This window comes from Mus musculus, chromosome 6 (assembly GCF_000001635.26).
Source record: "Mus musculus strain C57BL/6J chromosome 6, GRCm38.p6 C57BL/6J".
Classification (NCBI taxonomy): domain Eukaryota; kingdom Metazoa; phylum Chordata; class Mammalia; order Rodentia; family Muridae; genus Mus; species Mus musculus.
In genome coordinates this window covers 39,869,151-39,895,985 of record NC_000072.6, presented here as the reverse complement: position 1 = coordinate 39,895,985, position 26,835 = coordinate 39,869,151, and the positions used below count along the sequence as shown (strand labels likewise).

Sequence of the window (26,835 nt, the reverse complement as noted above, 5' to 3'; positions counted from 1 at the left end):
CTTATCTTTTTAAGCAAAGAAATCTTTTTAAACATTTGTGATTGCCCTACTTAGGCCAATACATGGCCCATCCCAGCTAACACCTAAGGGCAAAAATGTCTCAGAATGTGCAAACAACCACCAGGTGCTTAGAACAGCCAGACCACAATGATCATCAATCTTTTTTTAAAAGCAGAGAGCAAACTGCCATGTGTCAAGAGAATGCAGTAACCCAGCTTCACTCTGCAATCCTTCTACTGGGACTGCCGTTAAGAGCCCCTTTCTGATTAGTGATAGAAATGTTTTCACTTTGCTCAAATCATTCCATAACCTCGCAGCATAGGCCAGATGACCAGTAGCTGCCAGTTCCTTACCCCTGCCTTGCCTAGAGCATCATTTCCTGTTGGAGTGTGTTACTGCCCCGCCTTTTCTCTGCCTTCCTTCCTGCTTCAGCAGTTGCTCCTGCTATTCCTCTCCATCCATCTTTTCTATATCATCAGTTTTATCTCTACCTAGGAATCATCAGCTTTCTTTTTTTTTTAAAGATTTATTTATTTATATTTATTTATGTATATGAGTACACTGTAGCTGTCTTCAGACACACCAGAAGAGGGCATCAGATCCCATTACGGATGGTTGTGAGCCACCATGTGGGTGCTGGGATTTGAACTCAGGACCTCTGGAAGAGCAGTCAGTGCTCTTAACCACTGAGCCATCTCTCCAGCCCCGGAATCATCATCTTTCTTGGACATGCTTTCGACTCTAACTTGAAAACTTTGTTTCTCTTGATCTAACTTTCCCAGCCCTGCTGTCACACTTCCTTTAAACTTAGAACAAGCTCCTTCAAAGAACATCACCTTTGATCTCTTACCTTCGCTACACTGACCCATCAACCAACCCTGACAACTTCCCATCCAGAATGTTTCTAGACTCCTGTCTTCTTCCATCGTTCCGACTCTGGATGCCATCTATGTTGGCTGTTCTTGCTTCTAAACTTACTCCCCATTGTAATCTACTATCAACTGAACCAATACCATGATTCTTTTGAGTCATAAATGCAATCATGTCACTCCTGTCCTAAAATCCTACAATAGATCCCCATCTTGCTCCTCTGTACCCTTCAGATGTTATGTAGGGTAGTTCTTCTCCCATACTGGGAGACTGTAAGCCTCTTCATTTGCACATCTCTGCCCCATTCTGGTCTCTTTGGGTTTTTCCCGACATGCTAGCCATCCCACCATTGGTACCACTACCCATGTTATTCCTAAAAGTTTTTCCTCATATATCCCCCAAATCTGGTTCCTTGCACCCTTTAGGCCTTTACTGAAAGGTCACTTTCCCAGAGGCCACTCCATCTAAAACCTTACTTCTCTTTCCTTTTAAACTTCACAACATTACTAAATCTTTTACAAAAATCTTTAGTAAAGGGTGAAAGATTAAATGATCCAGAGGCCAGAGGGGCCATCAACAGCTTCAATCCACTATCTGGTATTTCTTATTCTTTCTCACACCAATCAATCCTCTCTAATATACTATACAATTTCCCCATTCTTTCTCAGCACCAATCCTCTCTAAGGCACTATACATTTTGCTTTTTTTGTGTTCTTATTTTCTGAGGCCTCTCACTGGAATGTAGGCTCCATGTAGTCAGTGTTTTGACTATTTGGTGCTTGACTGTACCCTAAGCTCCTAATAGAAACCCCGGCATTTATGGTGCTCAACAAATACTGAGTAACTAACAAACTATATAGCCTCTGTGATTTCTTTCTTTCTATTTTTATTTTAAGTTTAAGGTTAGTTTCTTTCTGCTTTCTTATGCAAAATGCTTTTTTTAATTTATTTTTTATACTCCATATTCCATTCCCCATCCACCCTCCAACTGTTCCACATCTCACACCTCCTCCCGACTCCCAGTCTCCACGTGAATGCCCCCCCCACCTCACCTGACCTCTAAACTCCCTGGGACCTGTGTGATTTCTACATGAATCATGAAGAAAACACTGTTGCACTAAAGCAAGGCACTGCACTTTTATCCCGAGTGGACCTCAGGCCTCATTTGCATATATGTACTCTCAGCACAGGTAGTTCTGTGCGTCCCCAGCCTTCAATCTCAGAACCTTAACCAAGGTACTCTGTGTGACCTCTGTGTGTTTCCATCAAACGCCAACTCTGGCCATGTGATCTCGCGGCCAGGTCCCTCGCCTTTTCACATTCCTCACTGACGCTGAATGCAAACTCCCCCAAGTCTCTTCAGGATCCGTGTTCAGATTACAGAAATGCTTTTGATTAAGAGAATAATAGAAAATAATCAAGTAATGTTTGCCTGTGTCTCAGAATGACTCTATGAGAGCAAATTGGGTGTGCCTTGGTTTCAGCTATCATGGTGGACAGGAGCCCTCCTAGACTGTATGCCTAGTAACGTGTTGAAGTCTCTATGGCAGGTCTCCATACCCGCAGAGAGTCTACTTCTTTCTTCTAAGTGATAAGGATCTTGAGATGGGAATATCATTGTTGTTATTCCTAAATGCACTTCACCGCCTGGAAGATGAGCTGTCTTCTGTGAAGAAGCCATTATGGTCTCTGATGCATCTCTCCTTTTAGCAGTTTATTGATCTACACATGTCCAGCAGCCACCATACCAATACGGATATGCGTAATAAACGTCCATACAGGCAAAGCTAGTGCCACAGGAGTATAAACACCCTCCTTTGAAATGTTAGCAACTAAGCTGACCTAAAGAAAGGAAATACCTTCTTCACTTTGAAAAACCCTTTGAGTTCTTACTGGCTTAAAATACTCACACAAAAGAGTTTTCCAGGGCAAAAAAGTTACCTACCATTTTACAAGACTCGCATTACTACATAACTCTTAAACAGGTTTTGTAATTAATTTTTACCACTAAGCCTTTCAAAGCACATGTTCAATTGAAATGTCTGTCTAATGGTCACTACTGAATGTGCAATCTTAATTTTGACCAATAGCACTTTATATCACGTGGGTAGAAAGTGCTTAAAAAAGAGAGAGAGAGAGAGAAAGAAAAGAAAGAAGAAAAATGTTCCCAAGCTTAACCCAGCATAGACTTAACTAATATAAATCTAGGAATTATAGTGGTCACAGAAAATGTTCCCTTGGTATGAATCATTTATTCAACACAGGCTAAGCAGCCAAGCAATGCAGCTGTGTCTATATTTATCTGTTGACAGCAAAAGAATTACTCTACTTATCTAAATTAGATGGCAATGGGCTATGCTGTTGGCAGATCTAAAGAAGTCTTTAAAACCTTGACTGTGGGATGACCATGCTGCCATTTCCAAAGCGAAGCCACTTCTCTAGGGGAGCCTGAGGGAAAACAACTTTCAGATCCATTGTTGGGCTAGAACTTACTGGTCTCCATGAGCATGGGTGTGTTAGCTAGCCAGGACACCTTCTTCTCTCTGAGTCCTCTTTTAAGGGATGCATGCTTCTGCAATCTTTACCGGCCACAGTGGTAGCCTGACAAGGACCACAGGCTGCTGCTGATTGGCACATGATGGACAGCCTCTGAGAGGTTGGTTGTTGTTGTTGGATTTTTTTGGTTTTTTTTTTTTTAAGCGAGTGATGAATAAGTAACATGATTAGAGCTGCATAAAATCACTCTGAATAGAAGGCCCTGACAAAAGACGAGATTAGGAGGCAAGGAGTCAAGTGGAGAGTCCAGGAGCTCAAGACAGAGGAGAGCAGCAAGAGCCTCATGCGGCAGAGAACTGGGAGCAGGAGCGCTCCAAGTGTCCCACCACAGCTAACACACTCCTTTTGAAAGTTGTAAAGGATGGGCTGCAGTACACACAGATAGAAGCAATTACAGCAGGCACCGCCTATTTTTCTGATTATCACTGAACCAAAATCACTATGAAAGGTATAATCATTGGATTATTAAATGTGTCCCCTAAGCTTGTGTGTTGAACACTTGGTCCCCAGCTAGTGCCACGATTTTGAGTGATTTCAGAAACTTTAGATGGTGAGGCCTAGTTTGGAGGAAGAGGATCACTAGAGCTGTGCCTTTGAAGGTGGCACTGGGCCCCCTTCCCTTTTTTTCTGCTTTCTTTCCAACATGAGGTATTTGTGCCCCAGGCTCCCACCACCATGAGCAACTTGCCTCACCATGAGCCAAGGACAGTGGATTGATATCTCTGAACGTGTCAGTAAAATAAATAAGTCCTCCTTCTGTCATGCTCTCTCAGGTATGTTGATCACAGCTATGGAAAAGTATTAATACTCTTGTATTAATCAAAGAAGGCTGCCTTAAGTGGACACTTAAGAGCAAGGCTTCATGGAGACACCCTGAGGATAACCCTGGTGAGAGCTATTCAGAATCTGTAACTGGATCCTGGCACAGTGGTCAGATACACGAGGAAAAAGACCTGTATGTAAGTTTGGATACACAGCTGGAACAGAAATGGAGGTGGCTCTCTCATAACTATTGATGCTCTGGATGGAAGGACCAGCCTAGAGGAGGAAAGGAAAAATCAATAAGTGATCAAGATCAAATTGAAGAGGTTTTGCTCCAGGAAAATGGGAATAACTCAAACTTTAAATTCCCTGCTTACAAAATGGGTGTGTTAAGAACCTGCCAACTGCAGTAACTAAAGAAATAACTCAGCAGTTAAAGAGCACTGGCTGCTCTTCCAGAGGAACTGGTTCAATTCTCAGCACCTACGTGGCAGCCATCTATAACTCCAGTTATAATCTGATACTCTCTTCTGAGGCGACCAGGCAAATAAATGGCACATAGATACATGTATTAGCTCATTTCTATCGCTGTGATAAAATACCATAACCAAGGTAGCTTATAAAAAAGGAAGCATTTATTTGGTTCCAAAGAGATAAAAGGCTGTCTGTCCTACGGAAAATAAGACCCAAAGTCAAGCTTGGTGGCTAGAGGTGAGAACTGAGAGCTTACATTTGAATCACAAGCAGGAGACAAAGAGAATGAACTCAGAATGTCACACCCTCACTGACACACTTCCTCCCACAAGACCACGCCTCCTAAACTTACCTAAATAGTACCACAATCTGGGAACCAAGAATTCAAACATCTGAGCCTGGGTGGTTGGGGGGCGGGGGAGACATTCTCATTCAAACCACCACAGCTCACATACAAGCAAGACACCCATACAAATAAAATAAAACAAAACTATTTTTAAATTTTAATTAAAAAAAGAAACTACCAACCTTTTAAAAAGGAAGCAATTTGGAGTTTATCATATGCATTAAAAAAACAATTCACAGCAGGGGCCTGTTAATACAGGATCCCTCTAGCCCAGTAAAATTGTAAATCTTTTTTAAAATGAGATTTCCAGGTCTACTGTATTAGCTGGGATAGGCCTTTTGTTCAGTCTACAGGTATTTATTACATACCTACTATCGTCCCTGAATTATATATTTGCCTTGCATAAAACTGACGGAAATATCTTTAAAAATGCCTCAGTGGTCTCAAAAATAGAAAAACATACAAGTAAGTGAATAAATACAAGCAAGTGGCACTGTTGGTTGGAAGAAGTGTGCTAGATGTGTAGCAGAAGCCTAAGGAACAATAAGGCAATTCTACCTGGCATGTAGGGACCAGGGGGCATCAGGTAAGAACAGAAGGAGGAGAGGCATGTTGGCAGCATTGGCAGGCTAATTTGCAGGCAGGCAGAATTAAGAAGAAGAATAAGTTTCTGGGCAAATGGAACTTCATGAAGAAACTCCCTCCAAATCATTGCTCTGGCTGGAGCAATATCTATTGTTGAGAAGGGAATGTAAAAGAATAAGATTATGAGACAGGAAAAGGAGCAAGCCTGTTCCCAGACCTAGAGAGGCATGATGTGCCAGAGTGAGGATTTTGATCCTCGTTTAGATTATACACCCATGGGAAGCCACTGAAGTGTTTTAAAGATGGAGATAACTAAAAAATGTATTTAAGAAAGATCACTCTAAATGGAAAATCCTGACAATAGATAGGCTTACGGAATGGGGAAGCCAGAGGAGTCTAGGATTCAGGAGTCCAGGAGATCAGCACCTGTCTTAGTCAGGGTTCCTAGTCCTGCACAAACATCATGACCAAGAAGCAAGTTGGGGAGGAAAGGGTTTATTCAGCTTACTCTTCTACATTGCTGTTCATCACCAAAGGAAGTCAGGACTGGAACTCAAGCAGGTCTTGAAGCAGGAGCTGATGCAGAGGCCATGGAGGGATGTTCCTTACTGGCTTGCTTCCCCTGACTTGCTCAGCCTGCTCTCTTATAGAACCCAAGACTACCACCCCAGAGATGGTCCCACCCACTAGGGGCCTTTTCCCCTTGATCACTAATTGAGAAAATGCCTTACAGTTGGATCTCATGGAGGCACTTCCTCAACTGAAGCTCCTGTCTCTATGATAACTCCAGCCGTGTCAAATTGACACAAAACTAGCCAGTACAGTACCTAAAGACATCAGCAATGTTGAGTGGGACCAGATGAATAGATGAGCCAGAAATGAATAGTGAGTGATTTAGATAAAGTCACTCCTTGGGCAATGAGAATAAGAGAGAAGAGAATCATTGAAATTATCCTCTAGTTTCTGGATAGACCAAGTAGAAAGGTGGTGAGGTCACTTCCCAGTATGTAAAAAAAAAAGAAGGAAAGGGTCTAGGGACCAAAATATGTGCTACATTCTTTGGGACCTAAGGATGAAACCAGTGGAGAGATCCAACCAGCAAGATGATGATGGGAAGCATAGATACCCAGAACAACTAGCCATGAGGAGGAATGAAAATGGCCTTAGTCATGGAGGAGGGGGAGGGGGAGGAGGAAGTGGAAGAAGAGGGTAACAAGGAAGTCAAGGAGGAGGAAGAGGAGAAAGAAAAAGGTGGAATCCTGTAGAATACACATACAGGCTGAGACAGAAAATCCAGATAAGGACAGAGAATGAAAACAGAGTGTGGGACCCTGAACTACTGGCCCTCTGGTTTCAAAGAGCATTGCTCTGTCAATTGAGGTGATGCAATGTAGGATGGGAAACTCTGGTCCATTGTGTGTAGGAAACAATGAAACACTTTGGACCAATGAGACACCCTGTCCTGTCCACGCTCAGCCTCATGTTTCACACATCCTTTGTACATCACTCACAGTTATTCTATGAGTTTATGAGTGCTTGAAAATAGAAACACTAAAGATGGAGGCCAGGATAGTGCCTGGAAAGCCAAGGCGCTTTAAGTAAGCTTCTTAAAGAGAAAGAGCAGTCCCAGGTGTGACTGGGCAGAAGAAAGACAGGCAAGAGAGAAATCACCTCTAACAGTCAGAAGGAGCCAGCTATAAATTTGTTAATGTTAATGTTAACAGCACGGAGAGAGGAGGAGTAAGGGAGAGGAACTGGCTGAATACACAAGAGGTCAGCCCTTTCCAGAGTGGAAGGTCATTCACCCAGAAGCACAAGGAACACAGACAGAGGCTCAGAGCAGCCTGGCCAATCCCAGCTGCCTCTAGACAGCCATCCCTTCCAGCCCCACTGTTATCAAAATACAGGCACCAGAGTTATTCTACTTCACACTCCTAAACTCCCCGGGGACCAACATGATCTCTTGGTAAGGTTGGGCTCAGCTTTGGCTTTTTATAGCATTCAGGTGAAAATGGAGACCTTGTTAAAATTCTGATGGGATTTTTCTGTTCCAGCTACAGTTTGTATAAATAGAACGGGCAGGAACAGGTCACCATAAAATGGAGGTTCTTGGCTAAAGCTACCTCATATTTTAAAAATAAGGATTATATACATCTTGTTCATCAATAATAAAACTATTTAAAGTCTTACTGATTTTTTTTAATCCAGTTTCAAAAGTAATACAAAACTTCTAAAGAAGGAAAGGACTATTCTGACTCCGTTAAAAACAGTCTCCCCATAATCAGCCACCAAACCCAGACACTACTGCATATGCCAGAAAGATTGTGCTGAAGGGACCCTGTTATAGCTGTCTCGTATGAGGCTATGCCAGTGCCTGGCAAATACAGAAGTGGATGCTCACAGTCAGCTATTGAATGGAACACAAGGCCCCCAATGGAGGAGCTAGAGAAAGTACCCAAAGAGCTGAAGGGGTCTGCAACCCTATAAGAGGAACAACAATATGAACTAACCAGTAGCCCCAGAGCTCGTATCTCTAGCTGCATATGTAGCAGAAGATGGCCTAGTCGGCCATCACTGGGAAGCGAGGCCCTTTGGTATTGCAAACTTTATATGTCCCAGTACAGGGGAACGCCAGGGCCAAGAAGTGGGAGTGGGTGGGTAGGGGAGCAGAATGGAGGGAGAGTATAGAGGACTTTAGGGATAGCATTTGAAATGTATATAAAGAAAATATCTAAATAAAAAAAAAAAAAAGCCGGGCGTGGTGATGCACACCTTTAATCCCAGCACTCGGGAGGCAAGGCAGGAAGATTTCTGAGTTCCAGGCCAGCCTGGTCTACAAAGTGAGTTCTAGGACAGCCAGAGCTATACAGAGAAACCCTGTCTCAAAAAACCAAATAAACAAACAAAAAAAATAAAATAAAATAAAACCAGTCTTAACTGGTTCGCACTGAATGTTTCCTTTGGTGTTGAAGTAGCCTCTGGGGAGCTTGTACCGCGTCCCTGGTTAGTCTCCACACTCAATAGTTATATTGTCTAGTTACACAGGTGTCCTATCTACTTAAAGCTCATTATTTATTGGTCAAGAGAGTTGAAGAGATTGCTTTCCTTTTCAGTCTAGACCTCAGAATCCTTGACTTTTTTCCCTCTACCTAGTAATTGGAAATAGACCCAGAGCCTAGTGACTTGTACGTTGGTGCCTATTTCAGCAATTAATCATAAGAAGCCTGATTCTTCCTAAGCCACAGCTGAAAGGAATACAACTTAAATTGTTTCTTTCTCAGCCCTGTTTTGTGGCTATTTAAGTGCAAACTGTTACCAGTTACCTGATTCTCTTCTTCTCCCAATACATCCTGTCACCAATGACTTGTTTTATAAATAGTCATTCACAGGCAGCACGAGAAGGAAAGTTTGCCAAGAATCTGACTTGAAAAAGGCTAGAATCTGTAGACTGAATGATAACAATCTTCCATGACGCCTTGTGTTTGCTTTCTTTTTTGTTGTTGTTGTTGTTGTTGTTGTTGTCGTTGTTGTAGTTGTTTTAATAAACAAAACATCATGGATACATATGAAGTTCCTGTGACCCTTCCCCCCATCTCTGTTTCTCCAAAAAGGTTAAGGCTATGCTTTGTTTTGTGTTAATTACCCCAATACATATTTTTACACACACGAAGTCTATATGTTTCTGTAAACAACAGCTAATACTGTGTTTGCTGTGTTATGCAGTATGAGGGATGGACGTCAGGGCTTTATACATGCTAGGCAAGGGCTCTACCACTGAGCTGTGTCCCTAGACCCCTCTCGTGGGTTTTGAGTTTCATATAAATGCCACTGCTCTCCAAATCATTTTCCACCATTCACATCCATGTTTATCCATCTAGAAATATGGATGACACTTTAAAAATATCTTTGTTGGTGGATATTCATTGGACATGGCATTGGGCTTCATAGAGACAATTTCTTTCAGGTGTATTATGTATGTTGACCACACTCACCTCCTGCTGCTCCCTCTCTGTAGCCCCCCACCTCTTTCCTACCAACTTTCTTCAGCTTCATGTCATATGTATTGACAAAGAATTCCAAAAGTCGGAGATCCCCACAGAAAAGGGGAAAGAAGGATTGTAAGAGCCAGAGGGGTCAAGGACACTAGGAGAACACAACTCACAGGGTTCATAGTGGCCTCACAGAGACTGAAGTGGCAATCTTGGAGCCTGCATAGGTCTGTACTAGGTCCTCTGCATGTACATTGTAGTTGTATAGTTTGGCATTTTTGTGGGACTCCTAACAGTGGGAGTTGGAGAGTCTCTGACTCTTGTACCGGCTCTTGGGACCCTTTTCCTCCTACTGGGTTGCCTCGCCCAGTCCTGATGTGAGGGTTTGTGCCTAGTCTTATTATATGTTGTTATGCCATCTTTGGTTCATAACCCTGGGAAGCCCGCTGTTTTCTAAAGGTAAATGGAGAGGGGTGGTGCTGAGGAAGAAGAGAGGTGAGTGGGGACTGGAAGGAGAGGAGAGGAAACTGTGGTCAAGGTGTACTACATGAGAGACTAATAAATTAAAAAAATAATAAGTCTAAGAGTGAAAACTGAAAGAAAGTCTGTGAAGTCTGTTTTTTTTTTTTTGCATCTGACCTAGTTCATTTCATACAATGAACTCCAGCTGTATCCATTTCCCAGCAAGTTATATAGATACACTCCTCTTAGTAGCTGAATAAATCTCCATTGTACATATATCCATTTATCGGTTTATCTATTGGCAGACACTGAAGCTGGTTCCATAATCTGGCAGCACTGCAGTGAACATGGGTGCGTGGGTATTTATGTGCTAGGCTGATTCAGAGTCTTTGGAGTCTATGCCCAGAAGTGGGTACATATATTTTAAATATACTGTGCTGGTTTCCATTGTATAGATATATTATAATTTATTATCAATTCCCTATTAGTAGACAATTAGGTTTCTGCTTTTTGGTACAATATTTTTATTTTGATATTACAAGTAGAAATACCATGGGTATTTCTGCTGGTGTCATGTACTCACGGGTACATAAACATGTGTGCACGTCTTCAACTTTATAACACAGTCTCTTATTCTCCAGCATTGAGACCTTAATCCACACCAGCTGCTTTTAGGCAAAGCAACCCTACCCCACCCAGGCCTGGGAAATACCCAACACCTTGGGGAAAAGGGTTCAAATTGCCTAAATAGAATCGCTATTATAAATTGAAAGAGAGCTCAAGGCAAAACTGAATGAGATGCTCTAAAGCAAATGAAGTGTCCAAGAGAGAGCCCCTGAACATGAACGAGAGGGGCATTCTAAAAAAGCAAGAAATGACAGAAATGCAAGAGGATGACCTAATATAAAGTAAATTACCTTTTCTTGGCAAAATACTTTGACGCCAGAAAAAAATCAATTGAAATAAATCAGAGACTGTAGTCTGCTTCCCATAGGAGCAGCCAACTTGTCAAACTTGTGTGAAGGCAGCATCAGCCTGTACCCTGGCTCAACATCACCTTCAGACAGTCCCTCATGACTCCTGGGAGGGTCCTTTAAACACCATCTCTTAGCACACAAGTTTATAAAATATGAATACTTTTTGTCCTTGAATCACCTGTTCACTGTCTGGCTTATATGTGTTAGTGCTATTGCCTTTAACTGTTGGAACACAATATCTCTGACATTATCTATGACCTAGGAAAACTACTATGGCTGCCTCCTAGAAAGGCAGGAGTCTGAGATACCGAGGGAACAGCTGAAGACGGGCACATATTGCACGGTCAGAATTAATCATTTTTTAAGTGAAGCTAAAATGTCAGCCTATCATTCCCAGGCATCTCCCTAAGCAGGGCTTAGGATACCATGCCTGCTTTTCTGTAAGCCTGGCCCAGCTGATTTGAAATGGCACTGAGATGCCTGGGGCCCCAGCTCTGAAACTCTCACAGAGCCAACCATGGAGCTCATTAATCCATTCCTATCTCTTTCTGTCTCTCACTTCTTCAAGAAAGGAACAGGCAAGAATTGGATTTTACTCAAGAGCCTCCACCCCAGATGACGTACCTAGTATGGCTGCTGCTAAATAGTCCTTTTTGAACAAGTACAGTGAGCTTTTCCTCAGTCAGTGATGTTTAAATGACCCAAGGAATTTATCCATTACTTCCACTTGTTTTCTACATTGATGTTTAGGGTTGATGGAATAACTCAGTAGTAGGACACTTGCCTTGCATGTAGAAGACCCTGAGGTTGGCTTCCCAGGGCATGGGAGAGAGGAGATAACCCACCAGAAATCTTTTTTTTTTTTACTTAGAAAAAGAAAATATTTTCAAATGCTCAAAAGTGATTAACCATAAACTTTATAAGGATATAAATTTTGACCATTTAATTACTTGGCCTGCTGCCTGGCACATAGTAGGTGCTTAGTAAATATGCTGGGAGGATAAAGAGCCTTTGCTATGAAGTATTCTCTATACTAAAGTGAATCAAACAGTTTCTTTACTAAATGTTTACATTTCTTTCTCTATTTACTTCAGTTGAGAGATGCTATCACTTGTATCTTGAATGTTCCCCCAAAGGGCCCACGTGTTGAAGCTTGATCCCCAGCTAAGGACACTACAGGGAACCTTCGAGACTTGGGAGCTACTGAAGAAAGTCTGGGTCATTGAGAGCATGTCCTCAAAGGAGATATTAGGACCCTAATATTTTTTCTCTATACCTATCTATCTATCTATCTATCTATCTCTATCTCTCTTGCTCTCTCTCACGCTCTCTCTCGATCTCATTATTTCTCTTGTCTTTGCTTCCTGACCACACTCCCATCTTGATATACACTTCCTCACCATAGACCATAGACTGCCAAACAACATAGCCAATGAACTATGCATCAAACCTCAAAACCCTAAGTCAAGACAAGTCTCCCCTCTTTTAAATTGGTTATCACAGGCAAGGTAAATAACATAGAAGAAAACATATAGAAGGCATAGAATTTGCCATCTTAATCATTTTTAAGTGTATGTATAGTTGGGTGGTGTGGACATGATTGTATATCCATTAGCATCTATCTCTACTTGAAGGAGGGGCTAAAATGTTAGCCCCAATCTAGAAAATTGTATGTAAGTAAAAGAAAAAGAGGCTCATTTTTAATAGGAAGAAGATAGCATCTGGGTGTCCTGCCTCTTCCTACTACAAGTTAGCACTTCAACCAATCCCTTCAGAGACACTTCCTCTGCCTCTCTGAGCTTTGTCTTCCTGCTCTCCCTTCCCCACCCCCATTTTCCTATTCCTCTTCTTTCAACCACATATCTATTCTCTATCTAAATTCAGTGTTTTTACCATGCTGATGTAGAAGGACTGGAGTTTCTAGAACCCAAAATCATTCTTTTACACCTGATGGGAAGATGTTCTCCTAAGAATGCAAGCACTCTCAGGGCAGAGGAGATGGATGGCTCAGCTGTTCACGTGCTTGGTGTACAAGCATGACGACATGAGTTCAATCCTCAGCCCCCACTAAAAGCTCAGCAGAGCAGTGTGTGTATAATCCTAGCACTGGGGAGGCCAAGACAAGTGCATCTTTGGCTCTCACTGGCCAGCCAGCCTAGCCTATCTGAGATTCCCAGGTCTCAATGAGAGACCGTGTCTCAAACAAAGTTGACCACTGACTTACACACACATATACATACCTGCATATACATTAACACACACACACACACACGTACTCAGGGAGAAACTAAGGCAGAGGAGAGAGGATTTTTGCACTACCAAAAACAAAAGTCCAAAAATAGGAAAACAATTATTTTTTTTTTACTTCATTTCATCTGCAAAGCATCTGTCAAGCCATGTTCTTCTTCCTCTCTATACATATTATTTGGAGCAATTAATCTTATAAATATTTGCATCTATACTATATGAATGAGAGGGAGAAGGAGAGGGAGGAGAAAGGGAGGCGGAAATGGAGGGAGGGAGGGAGAGGGAGAGGGAGAGAGAGAGGTAGAGAGAGGAAGAGAGAGAGAGGTTGGTCACACCAGCTCAGACTGTGTACAACATTCTGCCTTCAAGCCTGGGACTGCCTACTGATAGCAGAAAAGGGGGAAATATTTTTAACTGACAATTCAAGTGAAACATACAGACTCAATCTTCTCATTGATCTTTACCGATCCACCAGTAAAAGAATAAGTAAACTGACCTTCTAGGACAGAACGAAGGCTCTTGACTTTGTTGAGTCAATAAAAAGAGTACACCCCAGCATTCCCTGACCAACTGATTGCTGATCCAGTTGATGCTACTATGAGCTCTAAAGGGAAAGCCTGATCCACTCACATGTGACAATCATCTTGGGAAAGTGAGCCAAATGATGAGCTCCCTTCGGACAAGGATCACGGTACCCCATTTGGATCCCATTCCAAACTACCTCGTTTTCTACACATTCCAAACATCTAGCAAACTTTTCTGAACACAGTGGGGTTCAGATACACTTTTGCACTACCCATGAACCCCCAAATGTTGTTCCCAAATCACAAAGTACCCTGCCTAATCTTCACCTCTCCAGGTTACCTATGTTTGGGAACTACCAAGGCAGAAGAGTGTCACTAAGAGTATGTCTTCTTATTGCATATAGACATGCATGCAACAGATAAGCACAGTGATTTATGCCACACATGCAAACCATATGGGGGCTAGGAAGGTCTCCCAATTGGTAAAGTGCTTTACACACACACACACACAGAGACAGAGACAGAGAGACAGAGAGAGAGGGAGAGACAGAGAGAGAGAGAGACAGAGAGAGACAGAGACAGACACACACTCACACACACACACACACACACACACACACTCACACACACACACACACACACACACACACACACACACGAAAGCCTGACTTCTATGCCTAGCACTCACATAGAGAGCCAGACACAGTAGCATGTGCTTGCAATTCCAACACTGGGGAAGCAGAAGCAGAAGCAGGAAGGCCCTTGGGGCTTGGTGGCCAGCTAGCCTAGCCTGGCCTAATCAGTGAACTCCATGTCCGGGAGAGGGCTCCAGTCTCGAGAACAGGACCAGAAAGACAGCTCCGCTAGTAAAGGCACTTACTACACAAGCCTGTTGACCTGAGTTCAGTTTCTAAAACCCACATCCAGATGGCAAGAGAAAACTGATTTCAGAGTTGTACTCTGACTTCCACGCATACAGTGTGACAGGGGCAAGCACTCCACACAAGTGAATGAGTATTAAAAAAAAAAAAAAAGGTAGAGGTCTCCTCCAGAAAAACATCTATGGTTGACCTACGACCTGTGTACACAAACCCCAAAGATGAGGAGTGTATCTGTGGGTTGCTATAAACAGGACTATCTCAGGTTTAAATTTTTTAATCAACTGGTAAGCAGAGGCCTATGTGTCCCTTAGACCCTGCCCTTCAGGAGTGTGGGACCTTCTCCTACCTACATAAGATTTGCCTCCACTTTTTCCCAGAGCATTCAAAGTCTGCTCATACCATAAGATTAAAATCAATAGAACTATTTCCCCTTGTGCTAACTCATTCTTACCTTGTGCTTCCTAGGGACAGACTTCATCTTTATGACACATACTACTTTTTGCTAAATGAGACACTGATTTGCTTATCATTATGTATTGATAAGTATTTTTTCTCTCTCTACCCACTTGTCCAGCATTGTACCTGCCCTCCAGGCCATAGGCTCCACAAAAGATGCTGAATGGTCATGTCTTTTGTGCCTGTAAACCTTCAGTATTTGTGACACTGTACAAAATGAAGACCAAAAACGCAACAAGATCTGTAAAAAGTCCTATGGAAAGATGTGTGGGACATCTTAATTTCTTTAATGTAGAATAGAAACCCTAGAGGTCTGCCTTTCTTTCTTTCTTCCTTCCTTTCTTTCTTTCTTTCTTTCTTTCTTTCTTTCTTTCAATTTAAGGAATCAATGTGCTATTTTTTTTTCTCCACCTGTCCAGAATCCATGGAGACAATGCACGTAAATCAGTTCTCAAATCTAGAGCCAGAATTTAAAGCCTTCATTCACTCCCCCAAGAAATTTAACAAATTATATAACTTTATGAGCCTTGGTCCCTTCCACTATAAAATGAGAATTAAAAATAATATTAGTAATTTCTATACCCATGAACTCTCAACAATTAGGTTGCATAAACAAGACCCACATGATAACCAGAGCAGTCAATATACCACATGAATGGGGGAAATTTTAGAGAGCAACACCCCCGTAAAGATAACGAGCTATAGGCAGCCAATGGCCACTGTGAAAGGGAGAATCGGAATGACCCCATCCCACGTGGTTACAGCATCCTAAATGCTGTACATATGAACACCACTGGTGGACTCAGTAGAGTGTGTGTGTGTGTGTGTGTGTGTGTGTGTGTGTGTGTGATATGTGTGATATGAGTGATATGTGTGATATGTGTGATATGTGTATGCAACAATAATTGAAGAGATTAGGAATCCAAGGAGGAATGGGCTGACATGGGAATAGTTGGAGAGTGTTGTGGCTAGCCCGGGTTCTGTTTGTATTTTGATGCTAATTCTGCTTCCCCAAGAGGGGCTGCCTGGGATGAGGAGTGACTCATGTACTCAGGTGATTTCCTGTAAACCTTCCCCTAAAGAATAAAGATTTCTAGGAACCAATCACTGGGCCAAGAGTAGGTGGGACTTCCAGGTGGGAGAGGAGAGAGGAAAGATAGGAAAAGGTGGGTTTGTTTGTTTTGGGTTTTTTTGTTTGTTTGTTTTGGGTTTTTTAGGAGGGGTTGTTGTGGTTTTGGGGGTTTTTGGGTTTTTGGTTTTTTGAGATAGGGTTTCTCTGTGTAGCTCTGGCTGTCCTGGAACTCACTCTATAGACCAGGCTGGCCTTGAACTCAGAAATCTGCCTGCCTCTGCCTCCCAAGTGCTGAGATTAAAGGCGTGTGCCACCACTGCCCGGCAGAAAAAGGTGTCTTGCTTTTGAATGGGGAGAACTTGGAGGACAAAATGTAGCTAACAAGAGGCCCCCAGTTTAGATGACAGATCTGCCAGGATTCGCCACCGGAAGGATTATATTTAGGATAGCTTACAAAATTAGAATGCTAGTTGCTGAGCCCAGTGATTAAGTTACCTGTTGTTTCTGAACGAAGTTTGTGTGTTTTCCTTCATGCAGCGACTCAACTGGGTTCTGGAGAGAAAGGTACGGTGGCCGCCAAGCATGGGTTTGCAAGGAGTGTACCCCAACACACTATGGGAATTTGAAAGCATGGGGTTGGCGTGGCAATGACCCACCAGTGGGAACTTGGCAAGCTGGGTGGGGAGATTTTGGAGCTCCAGGTCAGAGGAGATTCTGCTGAGGTGAGAACAGGTGGGCCTGCCTGCCACAGGCGCACTGCCAGCATATTGTGGACTGTTTTTTAATATTTCACACAATAGGAGTGAGGAGAGGGAGGAATGAAAATTATGTAAATATAGTACTCTCATATGAAATTCTCAAAAAAAAAAAAAAAGAAGAAGAAGAAGAATATCAACCACAAGCCGGGCAGTGGTGGCACATGCCTTTAATCCCAGCACTTGGGAGGCAGAGGCAGGCAGATTTCTGAGTTCAAGGCCAGCCTGGTCTACAGAGTGAGTTCCAGGACAGCCAGGGCTACACAGAGAAACCCTGTCTCAAAAAGCCAAGAAGAAGAAGAAAAGAAAAGAATATCAACCACATTGGGTTATTAAAAACAATAAATTAATACATATATATGAAGCCTTGTGTCAAGTTTGATTGTTATTATTGAGTGAAAACTTTGGGAAAATTTTTTTTTAGATACAGCCTCACTCTGTACACCATGCTGGCTTCAAACTCACTATGTAGCCCAGGTTGGCCTTAAACTCACTTGCCTCAGCCTCCCAAGGGTTGGGACTATGGGAAGGAAGACACTATGCCTGCTTCATAGATTGATATATGTGTGTGTGTGTGTGTGTGTGTGTGTGTGTGTATGAAATTGGGGGAGAAGTGAAGCTATACAAATTTTGTGAACTGATGCTAGAAAATTAACAAAATAGCAGATATGACCCTGAACAAAAGCCCAACATTTTCAAGAAGCAGAAATTTTCCTAAACTGTAAAGTAATACTCTGACATTTACACCCAAATGACCATGTAATTATCCTCCTCTGAGATACAACTTGTTCTTTTCAGAAGCTCTGAGCTCTGTGCAGACCTGTCTGTCCAACAGACACTTTCTCTGATGGGGGGAGCCTTCACCGTAGTCTGTACAGCCCCCAGACAGCAACCCCGGGTGGCCACTGAATATCTGTAATTCCATGCAACCAAGGAAATGGAAAGTTTTAATTTCACCTACCTGTGGTTCTTTTGTACTCAACTAGGAGCACATGGTAGTCCAGCTCTGGGGATTTTGATAAACAAGCTCCTGGATTTGGTCCTTGCCTGCACGCTGGCTCCTGCTCTGTTCCTCCCCTCAACTCAGAAATCAGCTCTCACAGGGCCAAGTGCTGTCTCACACCTCCACAGCTCTGCCAATTGCAGCTCCTTTGTCCGAACATCCTTCCTCACCCACACTCCATCAGAACCTTGCTCAGATTTCATTTCGTGGGGAATTCATTTCTAGCGCCAACTCCCATGCCCCTCCCACCCTCCATGGAAAGGAGCTACGGTCACCTCCTCTGTGTTCTTCTGGATCTTTCTGTGGCTGCTCTGTCATTCAGTAGTTGTGATGTATTCTCTGTGGCACTAACCATCTATATGAACTCTGAGGGCCAGGTCTCACTCATCGCTCATCCTAGAACTGTGAGTCAAGTCATCGCATAACACGAATGTTTATGCTAAGTAGTTTCTGATTACAACATTAAAATTTAAATATGCACAATGTTCCATTAAAATAATTTTCAAAGTACAACCACTTCATGACCATGAAAACTCCTGGGACCAAAGTCTATTTTTAAGGCAAATTTTAAAACAATAAAAGTTCTTGATCGGTTAAAGGCGGGGCATGGCGGCTTCTAGCACTTCAGAGGCAAACACATGTCTTTAAGTTTGAAACTAGTCTGGTCTATATTAGTGAGTTCCAGCCAAGGCTACAATGTGGGACCTTATCTCAAAATAAAAATAAAATAAAATAAAAAGTAAATATCAGCTAAATATCTGCTTCTTTCAAATTCCACAAATTTAGCACTTCAATACAAACCAAAGAAATAAAATGTTCCCTGAAATAAGCCTTACCTAGAGCTACCTGGATATCCCTTGAGCTTCAGAAATTGGTCTTGCTATTGATCTGCCCCCAGCACCCTGTGCTGACCTTTCTGAAAAACCAGAATGAGGTTTAAAAGCAAGAGGACATAAGACTCATATTGACAAAATCATATAGAAATTTGGACTAATCAATCCTTGCTATACACCCCATACTCAATCTGACCTCCGAGCAAAGAATAATTAAAATCTTATCTAATGTGGAAAATAATGACTTTGCATAATGTGTGTCTGTTTAGCGGCATATGTTACCCAAAAGGAGTTGGGTGTCTCCCTTATTCCTTGGCAAAGCTCTTGCACAAAAAAAAAAAAAAAAAAAAAAAAAAAAAAAAAAAAAAAAAAAAAAAAAAAATTTGGTGTCTCATTTAGCATCTGGTACAATATTAACCTGGACTCATAGTCACAATAGTTTGGTTTCTTTAATCATGATTTCCCAACCAATCTGTTGTTCGTATTTCCACACAAGTATTTCCATAACTATAATTGGCTCTGAATAGACACATTAATAATCCTGATTTTTATGAGGTCTTTCCCAAGAACCTAGGCCTCTGGTGAAAATGCGTTACAAATGTGTGCCTTGCTTGCCTTCCAGGAACTTTCAGCTCAATAAGGAAACAAGTGCCATTGCCAGAAATACACACTGACGTGCACAGCATGGCATGGGGCATCAAAAAGAATGGATTCCAGAGAAAGACATGAATCCAAGATATTTCATCTTCCTGTCTGATACAGGTTGGCTTCAGCTGTTCCACTCGCTTGGTGGTTTTGTCTCCTTTCAAAGGCACAAGCAACACTTTGGATGCAAGGACTGAGTTAAGAAGCTAAGAAATGACAGAACCCTTTAGGGCAGGGCTTCTTAACCTTCCTGGTGCTGTGACCTTTTAATACAGCTCCTCGTGCTGTAGTGACCCCTAACCATAAAATCTTGTTGTTGCTAGTTCATAACTGTGACTTTGCTAGAGTTATGAATCATAATGTAAATATCTGATATGCAGGATATCTGATATGTGACCCCAAGAGGGGCTATGACCTAGAGCCTGAGAGTCACTTCTTTAGAGCAACAGGATCTTTAAGACACAACTCACTTTTTTCCATAAAAATTTAAATACACTTTAAATAACTTTTTCTTAGATTCCCTTTTCCTTTGCCCAAAATATATCTCCCACGGATGTAATAGAAGATGTTCACCAAAAAGATAAAGGTCTAAGTTCTCTTTGGGTCTCCTAGTGAATAATATGAGATAAATGACCTTCCTTAAGATTTCCTAAATTTAAATTGAGAAGTGTCAATTTTAACTTCCATATAAAATTCACCGTTCTGGGATAAATGCTGGTTAATTCTAGAAATTGCTTTCTATGGGTTATTAGAATTGCCTCCAGAATCTATTTATATGAAATGAGCTTGTTTCCAACATGTGGCTGCTGCTGCTGGGAAAGGGGAGCTCTGTGTTACGAAGATGGTGTTATGAGGTTAAAAAATGAAGATGGTGACCTTAGGTCTCTCGGGATTTGTAAAGCCAGCATGCCATCTATCTCAATAATGCCTAACAGGAATGCCAAAAGGACAGAAACGGCCATGGTGAGCGAGTGCTTGCAGCTGACAGTGATTGCTGTATTTGAGGTGATGAGGGACAGCATTTCCATTAGTTCAAGTGAAATACAATGCCCTGCCAACTCTGGGTATCATTGTATTCAATCCCCCTGCTGTGCGTGTCCATTTTCTGTTGCTGCAATTAAAAATCAGTCGATATAAAGTCAAAATGTTGTTCATCCCTTCCCCTGTCACTCTGTTTCCAGCTTCACCGGAAGAACATGTCACTATGGTAACCAGTCCCTCTGCTGCACAGACCAAGTCAACCTCTCTAGTCAGATTGCCAGGCAGACAAGATGGAATCAGAGGCCTGACTGGAGACACCAGAAGCTACCAATCCCATTTTCCTCTTTCTCTAAGTGGGGTAAACCAATACCAGATATAGAAAACCTGCCTTGTTCTAGAAGGTTCAAGAAAGGAAATTTAATAATGTCCTTCAACAATTCTTGTCAGAGCTCACCAGTCATTATTAGCAGTTCTCCCCAATGGTTCAGCTAGCTACCTATCATTTCCATTTTAAAGAAAACAGAAAACAGATAAAATAAAACCATCAATCTGAAAATGTTTACGAAGTCCCCCTTGTGGAAAAATAATTCTGCTTCCTCTTGTTTTCCTGATTCTCAGTCAAGCGGCATAACCCTATACATTCTTACAAAGTTGCGGAGTTCCACCTAGGTCAAGCCACACTAATAAAAGCCTCACCCAGAAGCAGGTGGGATGTCTGTCAGCATCAACATGTCCCTGCTTAAAACTGGCATCCCTGGTCATTCCCAAGAAGCTATGCAATAAAGGCCAAGATGGACACTCACTCTTTCTCTTTCCAATGGCTCTTCCTCCCCTCCTAACTGTGAAATGGCCTCCTGAACCATACCCACTAACCATTCTTACATAGCTGGTTGTTGCTGCTGTTGTGTGTGCGTGTGTTTTCAAATTAACAATTTCTTCCGAACAACCTCAACACTTTTATAAATCAAAGTACATCAGTTCTCTCAGATATCATTTTAAAACATCAGTAAACTTCATGGCGATATGAGACATTAAGAGTCACTTTATGTCTTGGCTTCAAAGCACATTTGCAAATATTAGCACAGTTGTCAACCACTCACTGGTTGAAGAGAGTGACACATGAGGAGAGAAGCAAGGTCTAAAATCTACACATCTTCCCAGAGTGCAGCCATCATAGAGGGGTATCCTCAGAAGACATTAAAGCGCTTCACATCAAACAGTATTTCAGTAGACTGATGAGACAGGTTGTTTTCAAGCATATAAACCATATAGGATTTACAAATTGTATCACATAAGCAGACTTTTCAATGCATGTGATCATATTCAAATATCAAGTGGTATTAGCAGATATTTGCTTGTTTTCTGTTTTATGCACCTTGAGTGTTTTATATAAACCTGAAAATGGTCATTTCTTTCCTTCTGATAGTCCCACTTTTGTGTTACTTTTTTGTGCGTATTAGACTGCTGGTATTCACTGCTCACCGTCACTATGTCAACCACTGCTCCAGAAGATGAAATAAAGGACTGTAATGGAATGCTGCTGGCTACCTGCTTTGGGCTCCTACAAAGCAGAGGCTGTAATGTATTGGTGTTTATATGACCAATAGCTACACCATGACTTCTAACAGTGCCTTACTAACTAAATGTTTCTGGTGTGCATAGTGTCTCCTGCAGAGGACATCCCCCATCCCCAGTTTCCTTTGATCGAATTAGTTCAACATCTAAAAACAGGGATTAAAATTTGGAGCCAGTTAGCCCTGACACGTCTAGGGTTTCCTCTAGAAACACAACATTGGAGATTCCCTTCCTTCCCAGAGGTTGATGAAGCCATTATCTTGGATTTAAAAAAACAAAACCCTGGCCTAGGAGAATGCATACGAATCCCGACCCATAAGAGCAAGACAGCAGGTGAGCCAACAGAGTGAAGCCTTTACCACAATCAGCTATGGAGAGGCAAGTTCTGCCCACGCCAAGGTTCAGCCAGGCCTGCCTAACTGGACCACTCAGAAACCAGGAGATGCCATAGCCTGTGGCCACCAGGAGAAGCAAGGGGCTGCAGGGCCTACCTAGAGTGCCTGGCTCTCTGCAGCGCCACGCCTCGCGCCTCGAGCTTACCTTTCCGTATGAGGGCGGCGATCTCCGGGTCGAAGCCCTGCCGGTGGCACTTCCTCCAGAGGCCCATGTTGGTGGAGTTGTATTGACGGCTGCACTCGTCCGCGGGGCTCATAGCGAACAGCTGCCGGCGATTCCGGGCCCGGAGGAGTTTGCCCTCCCAGCGGTCCAGGCGCGAGCGGCTGGCGCGCAGAGGCAAGTTGTTGTTGTTGTTGTAAATGAAGCCGGGGTCGACCCGGCGGGTGTTGAAGGCCTTGCACCTGTCCCTGTGCTTCCTGGCGTCCGTCTCGTACCAATGGTCGGAGCAGATGGCCACAGCCAACATGCCGAGGGCGCAGAGCGCTAGCGAAAGCCCCGTATAGAGCAGTAACCTTCCGGCAGCCATGCCTCCGCTTGGCGGCTACACCATGGGCATGATCCGCCGCAGCCTCGCCTTCCCTCCGCGCGCCCGGAACAAAGCGGCGGGCGGCCGAGCTAGGGGTGGATACGGGAGGGGATCTGCGCCGCGGCGCCCCCCTCGGCCCCCACCTGCGGGTACGCGGCTGGGGGACTGCGGGAGTAGAGGCGGGCAGCCTAAAAAGTTCTGATCGGGAGAGGCTCCCGCAGGGTCCTGAGCATCCTCCGGGCAGGTGCAGCCTCCTCTCGCGGTGGTGAACTCAGCACGGCCACTTCCCACCGTTCAGGGGGCAACAGTCCTAACCCTCCGTCCGCCTCTGCACGCCGCCCAGCAATCACAAACTAAACACCAAGTGCTCTCGACCACGGCGAGGCTTGCTGGGTTTCTCTGTGCAGCTTGCTGACCGGAGTGACAGTCCTGGCTTCCTGGGAATGAATGATAGGGAGGGAGATCTGAGGACGCGACACTTCGCCGAAGGACGGATCGCGCTCACGGCCGGTTGCCCGGAGTAGGGAGTGCAGCCTGGATCTCTTTCTCTGGGACTCTCCTCCCCTTTTCGGTCTGCAGCCGAAGGCCGGGGACGCGTGCCCAGAACTGTTCTTTTCCAGGTTGGGTCTTTTCAAAGCCTGAGTCCTCTGATCACCACTAGGTCCTTGACTCCTGCCGACCCCACGGGTGCTCTCAGAAGCGAGCTGCCCGCAGACGCATGGTCTCTACCAGCCTTTGCCCGCGAGCTCCCGGATGGCCTGCCTCTGGCCTCCCCATTAAGACAGCTCCGCTTTTGGACAGCGGGGACACTCGGGCGGCGTTACGCGACTGTTCAGGGCCCGGGGTTTGCAGAGACTGGGCGGCAGCTGACGGGCGTTAGGGACGGACTGCACAGAGGAGGGCGCACCCGGAGCGCTCGGAGCTCCTTCAACACCATGGACAGGTCGCTCAGGGGTGGCGAGCTGCCCGCCCAGCCGCCAGCCTCCCCGGTGTCATGCGGCTCTCTCCAGCGCCTTCTTCTTCCTGGAGTGTGTGCACCCGGCCCTCTCCAATATCCCTTCTGCTCCACTTCACCTGGCCTTCCGCAGCCCCGCGTGCGAGATGCCCAGGTGCTGAGAAAATGCTGCGAGCACGAAGAAAACCCGGAGCCCGGCTGCTCGAAGCAACCCGCCCCCTTCGCCACCTGAGCCCAAGCACTCCAGCACCGCTTGCTCTAACCAGCTGGGGTCAGCCGCTCTCAGATTGCACCATTTTCTTCTCAGCCCACCCGGGTGCCGAGACTAGGGATCCCTCGGCCTCGTGTGGAATATCCCGTCCCGGCCTCAGCGTCCCGCGATCCGGCTCCCCGCACTGGGGTGAATGGGGCGGGGGATAGAGGGGTGGGGGAGCCTGGGCGCCTCGGCTTCACCTCCCTACCTCCTCGAGCTGCAGAGGCTTCCGGGCCTCTCAGGCTCAGGCGACGCCCGAGAGGAGCGAGAGCCCAAGCTGCACCCCAGGGGCTCCAGAAATCGCATTGCCCGGGTGTGGGCGCCCGAGAAAGCCGCTGTCACTCGCTCGGCCTCCAGGCGCTGCAGCCTTGGCTAAAACCCACAGCCGAGAACACGGAGCGCGCAGCCAAAAGCTAGTGATGTCATCCGTGCAACGTGAGCCTCATCTCTTATTTTTCTAGCCTTCTTAAAGTTAAACCACACCATTTTCCAGGCACGAAATGTCTGAGCCTTGTTCTTTGGCCAGGCAAGTCAATGGTGTCTAGGTAGGTATGGGCTCCACCACATCCATATTAATGCACATATACATATATGTAGCATGTTTACGTGTATTATTATAAATTTAGTGTTGGTGCCTACGTCTCCCGTTTCTCTTTTGACCGTGGAAAAGTCCCTTAAATTCGCCACAGTTCTTTAAAGAAGAAAATGCTTAGAGAACGGTCTTTAACCGGCTCTGGGAGAACCCCTGCACCTCGGTTTCCGCCTCTAGTGTCTCCTATTCGTTTGATCTTTGTTTTTCCCCAGAAAGCTATAAGCACTACCTTGCTAGCTACTGGCGTTTCTACCTGGAACTGAGCAGAGAGCAGCCGTGAGCCAGCGGCCGACACCCCAACACATACACACACACACACACACACACACACACACACACACACACACACCTGTCCTTACTCTTCGGCAAGAAAAGGGGACAACTAACTGATCCGTTCAAGACCAGAAGAGAGCCGCTGTGGGGTGAGAGGGCAGTTGATTTTGGAGGAGAGGAAGTTATAGGCAACCTCGGTATAGGGTTTGTCGTGATTTCCCTATGACCGCTGGATTTAGCCTCCGCAGGGCCTCTTTGAGGTGGGACCGAGACTCCAGACCTTGAAGAGGTGGGCCCCAGCTAGAGGATCCATCCCCACCCTACCCCGCCCCCTGCTTCTCTCACGTGAAGCAGAGCCGCAAAGCTGGGAGCCTCCCATCCAGCTTCACATACTAGGGGTTTCATTCTAAAGCTCACCCTTCGGTTTTCACCCTCTCTCCAAAGTCGGGGTTCCCCACTGAGGGATAAAGAGCTGCCCTGGGGAAAAGAGAGTGCCCTAGGGACCCAGCTTTGCACAGCAGGACTTGTGAGTCGAAAGGAACGCACCTCCACCATATTCTTTTTGTCTTTTTTTTTTTTTTTCCTCCCTGCATTTTGAAAATCGCGAACAAGGCGTTTCAGTGCCATCTAGTGGGGGAGGGGCGTGCCTTGTTTTTCAGTCTTGAATTCTATAAGGGGATTTACTTCGTGAAGAGAAGTCATTAGGATTACCTACTTGGTTCTTAGATGATGCTCGGCTGGTCTAGAAGTTACAGGCACCTGCTAGTCCACATCATCCTCAGAGGTCCCTGGGATGCCCTGATAAAGCTGAGCGACTTTGGCCAGGGTGTCTTCTCCTTATCTTTTTCTCAATTCTATTTGTGTCCTTGAAAATAGGGATACATTTGGCATACATGCAAACACTACTAAAGCTATTTCTACCCCTAAAGCTAAGTGGGAGTGCTTTTCACCTAGTAGGGTACCTGCATATGACAATAGAAGGGAAACTGAACTGACAAGGTCAGTGGGAAGTCAAAGCAAGATTATCTCTACAGCTTGGGTCTCTTGGTTCCCTCTCGGGTCTTTAAGCCAGCTCAAGGATCACTGGCAGTGCCCAGGCAGAAAAGCACGCATGCTCCTCTTTCAGCACCCCTCCCCCACAACCCACCCACAATCCACTCTTGCTCCCCTCTTGGTCAACTCTTTAACTTTTTCCACGGCCTTTGGCCTACTTTCAAAGATTTGCCTGCTATCCTGTGGCCCTCAGTGCTGTCCTAGGCCCAGCTTAGGAAGGGAGCCAATGTGGGGTACTGCCCTCCTCTTTCCTGGATATCACTAATATACCATTTTGAAGTTGTTGTCCTTGGTGAAAACCCAAAAATCCTACAAAAGATGTTTGTTGGTTGGTACCCTCCTTTTAAGTGTGATTGTTTTGAGCCACCATATATCATATTGGAGATGATACTGATGCTTAGGGCTAAGAAGCTGATCACCTAGACAGCATTGCTTCTTGTGTTGATGTTGCTGTTGTCGTCCTAGTTGTTATCTTTGTGTGTGTGCTTGACTGGGAGCCAAACTGTTGTGCAGTCTAGGAAGGTATTCCACCTCCCCTGTCTTCATGTTCCATTGTGGTGGAAGAGACACCATGACCTAGGCAACTCTTAATAAGAGAAAGTGATTTGGGACATGCTTAACAGTTTCATGGGTTTAGTCCATTATCACAATAGAGCTCTGCATTCGGAACCATAGGCAGCAGGAAGACAGAGCCATTGGACTGGCTTGGGCTTTTGAAACCTCAAAACCAGCCCCTAGTGACACACTTCCATGAACTCCTACAAAGCCACACCTCCTAATCTCTCTCAAGTAGT

The 26,835-nt window shown here is 44.4% G+C and overlaps 1 protein-coding gene across 2 annotated transcripts in view; it reads right to left on the bottom strand.

Annotated features, from left to right (window-relative positions):
* The window catches only part of Tmem178b (transmembrane protein 178B), a 383,921-nt gene extending 359,165 nt beyond the window's left edge, over positions 1–24,756 (bottom strand). The window contains exon 1 of one of the 2 annotated variants that reach the window (XM_006506361.4): positions 22,534–24,756. In XM_006506361.4, coding sequence (XP_006506424.1) covers positions 22,534–22,915 — 382 coding nt within the window. In that variant the 5' untranslated portion in view covers positions 22,916–24,756. The remainder of the gene's footprint in view (positions 1–22,533) is intronic. The other variant, NM_001360978.1, reaches the window with a different exon arrangement.
* Positions 24,757–26,835: the final 2,079 nt, after the last annotated feature.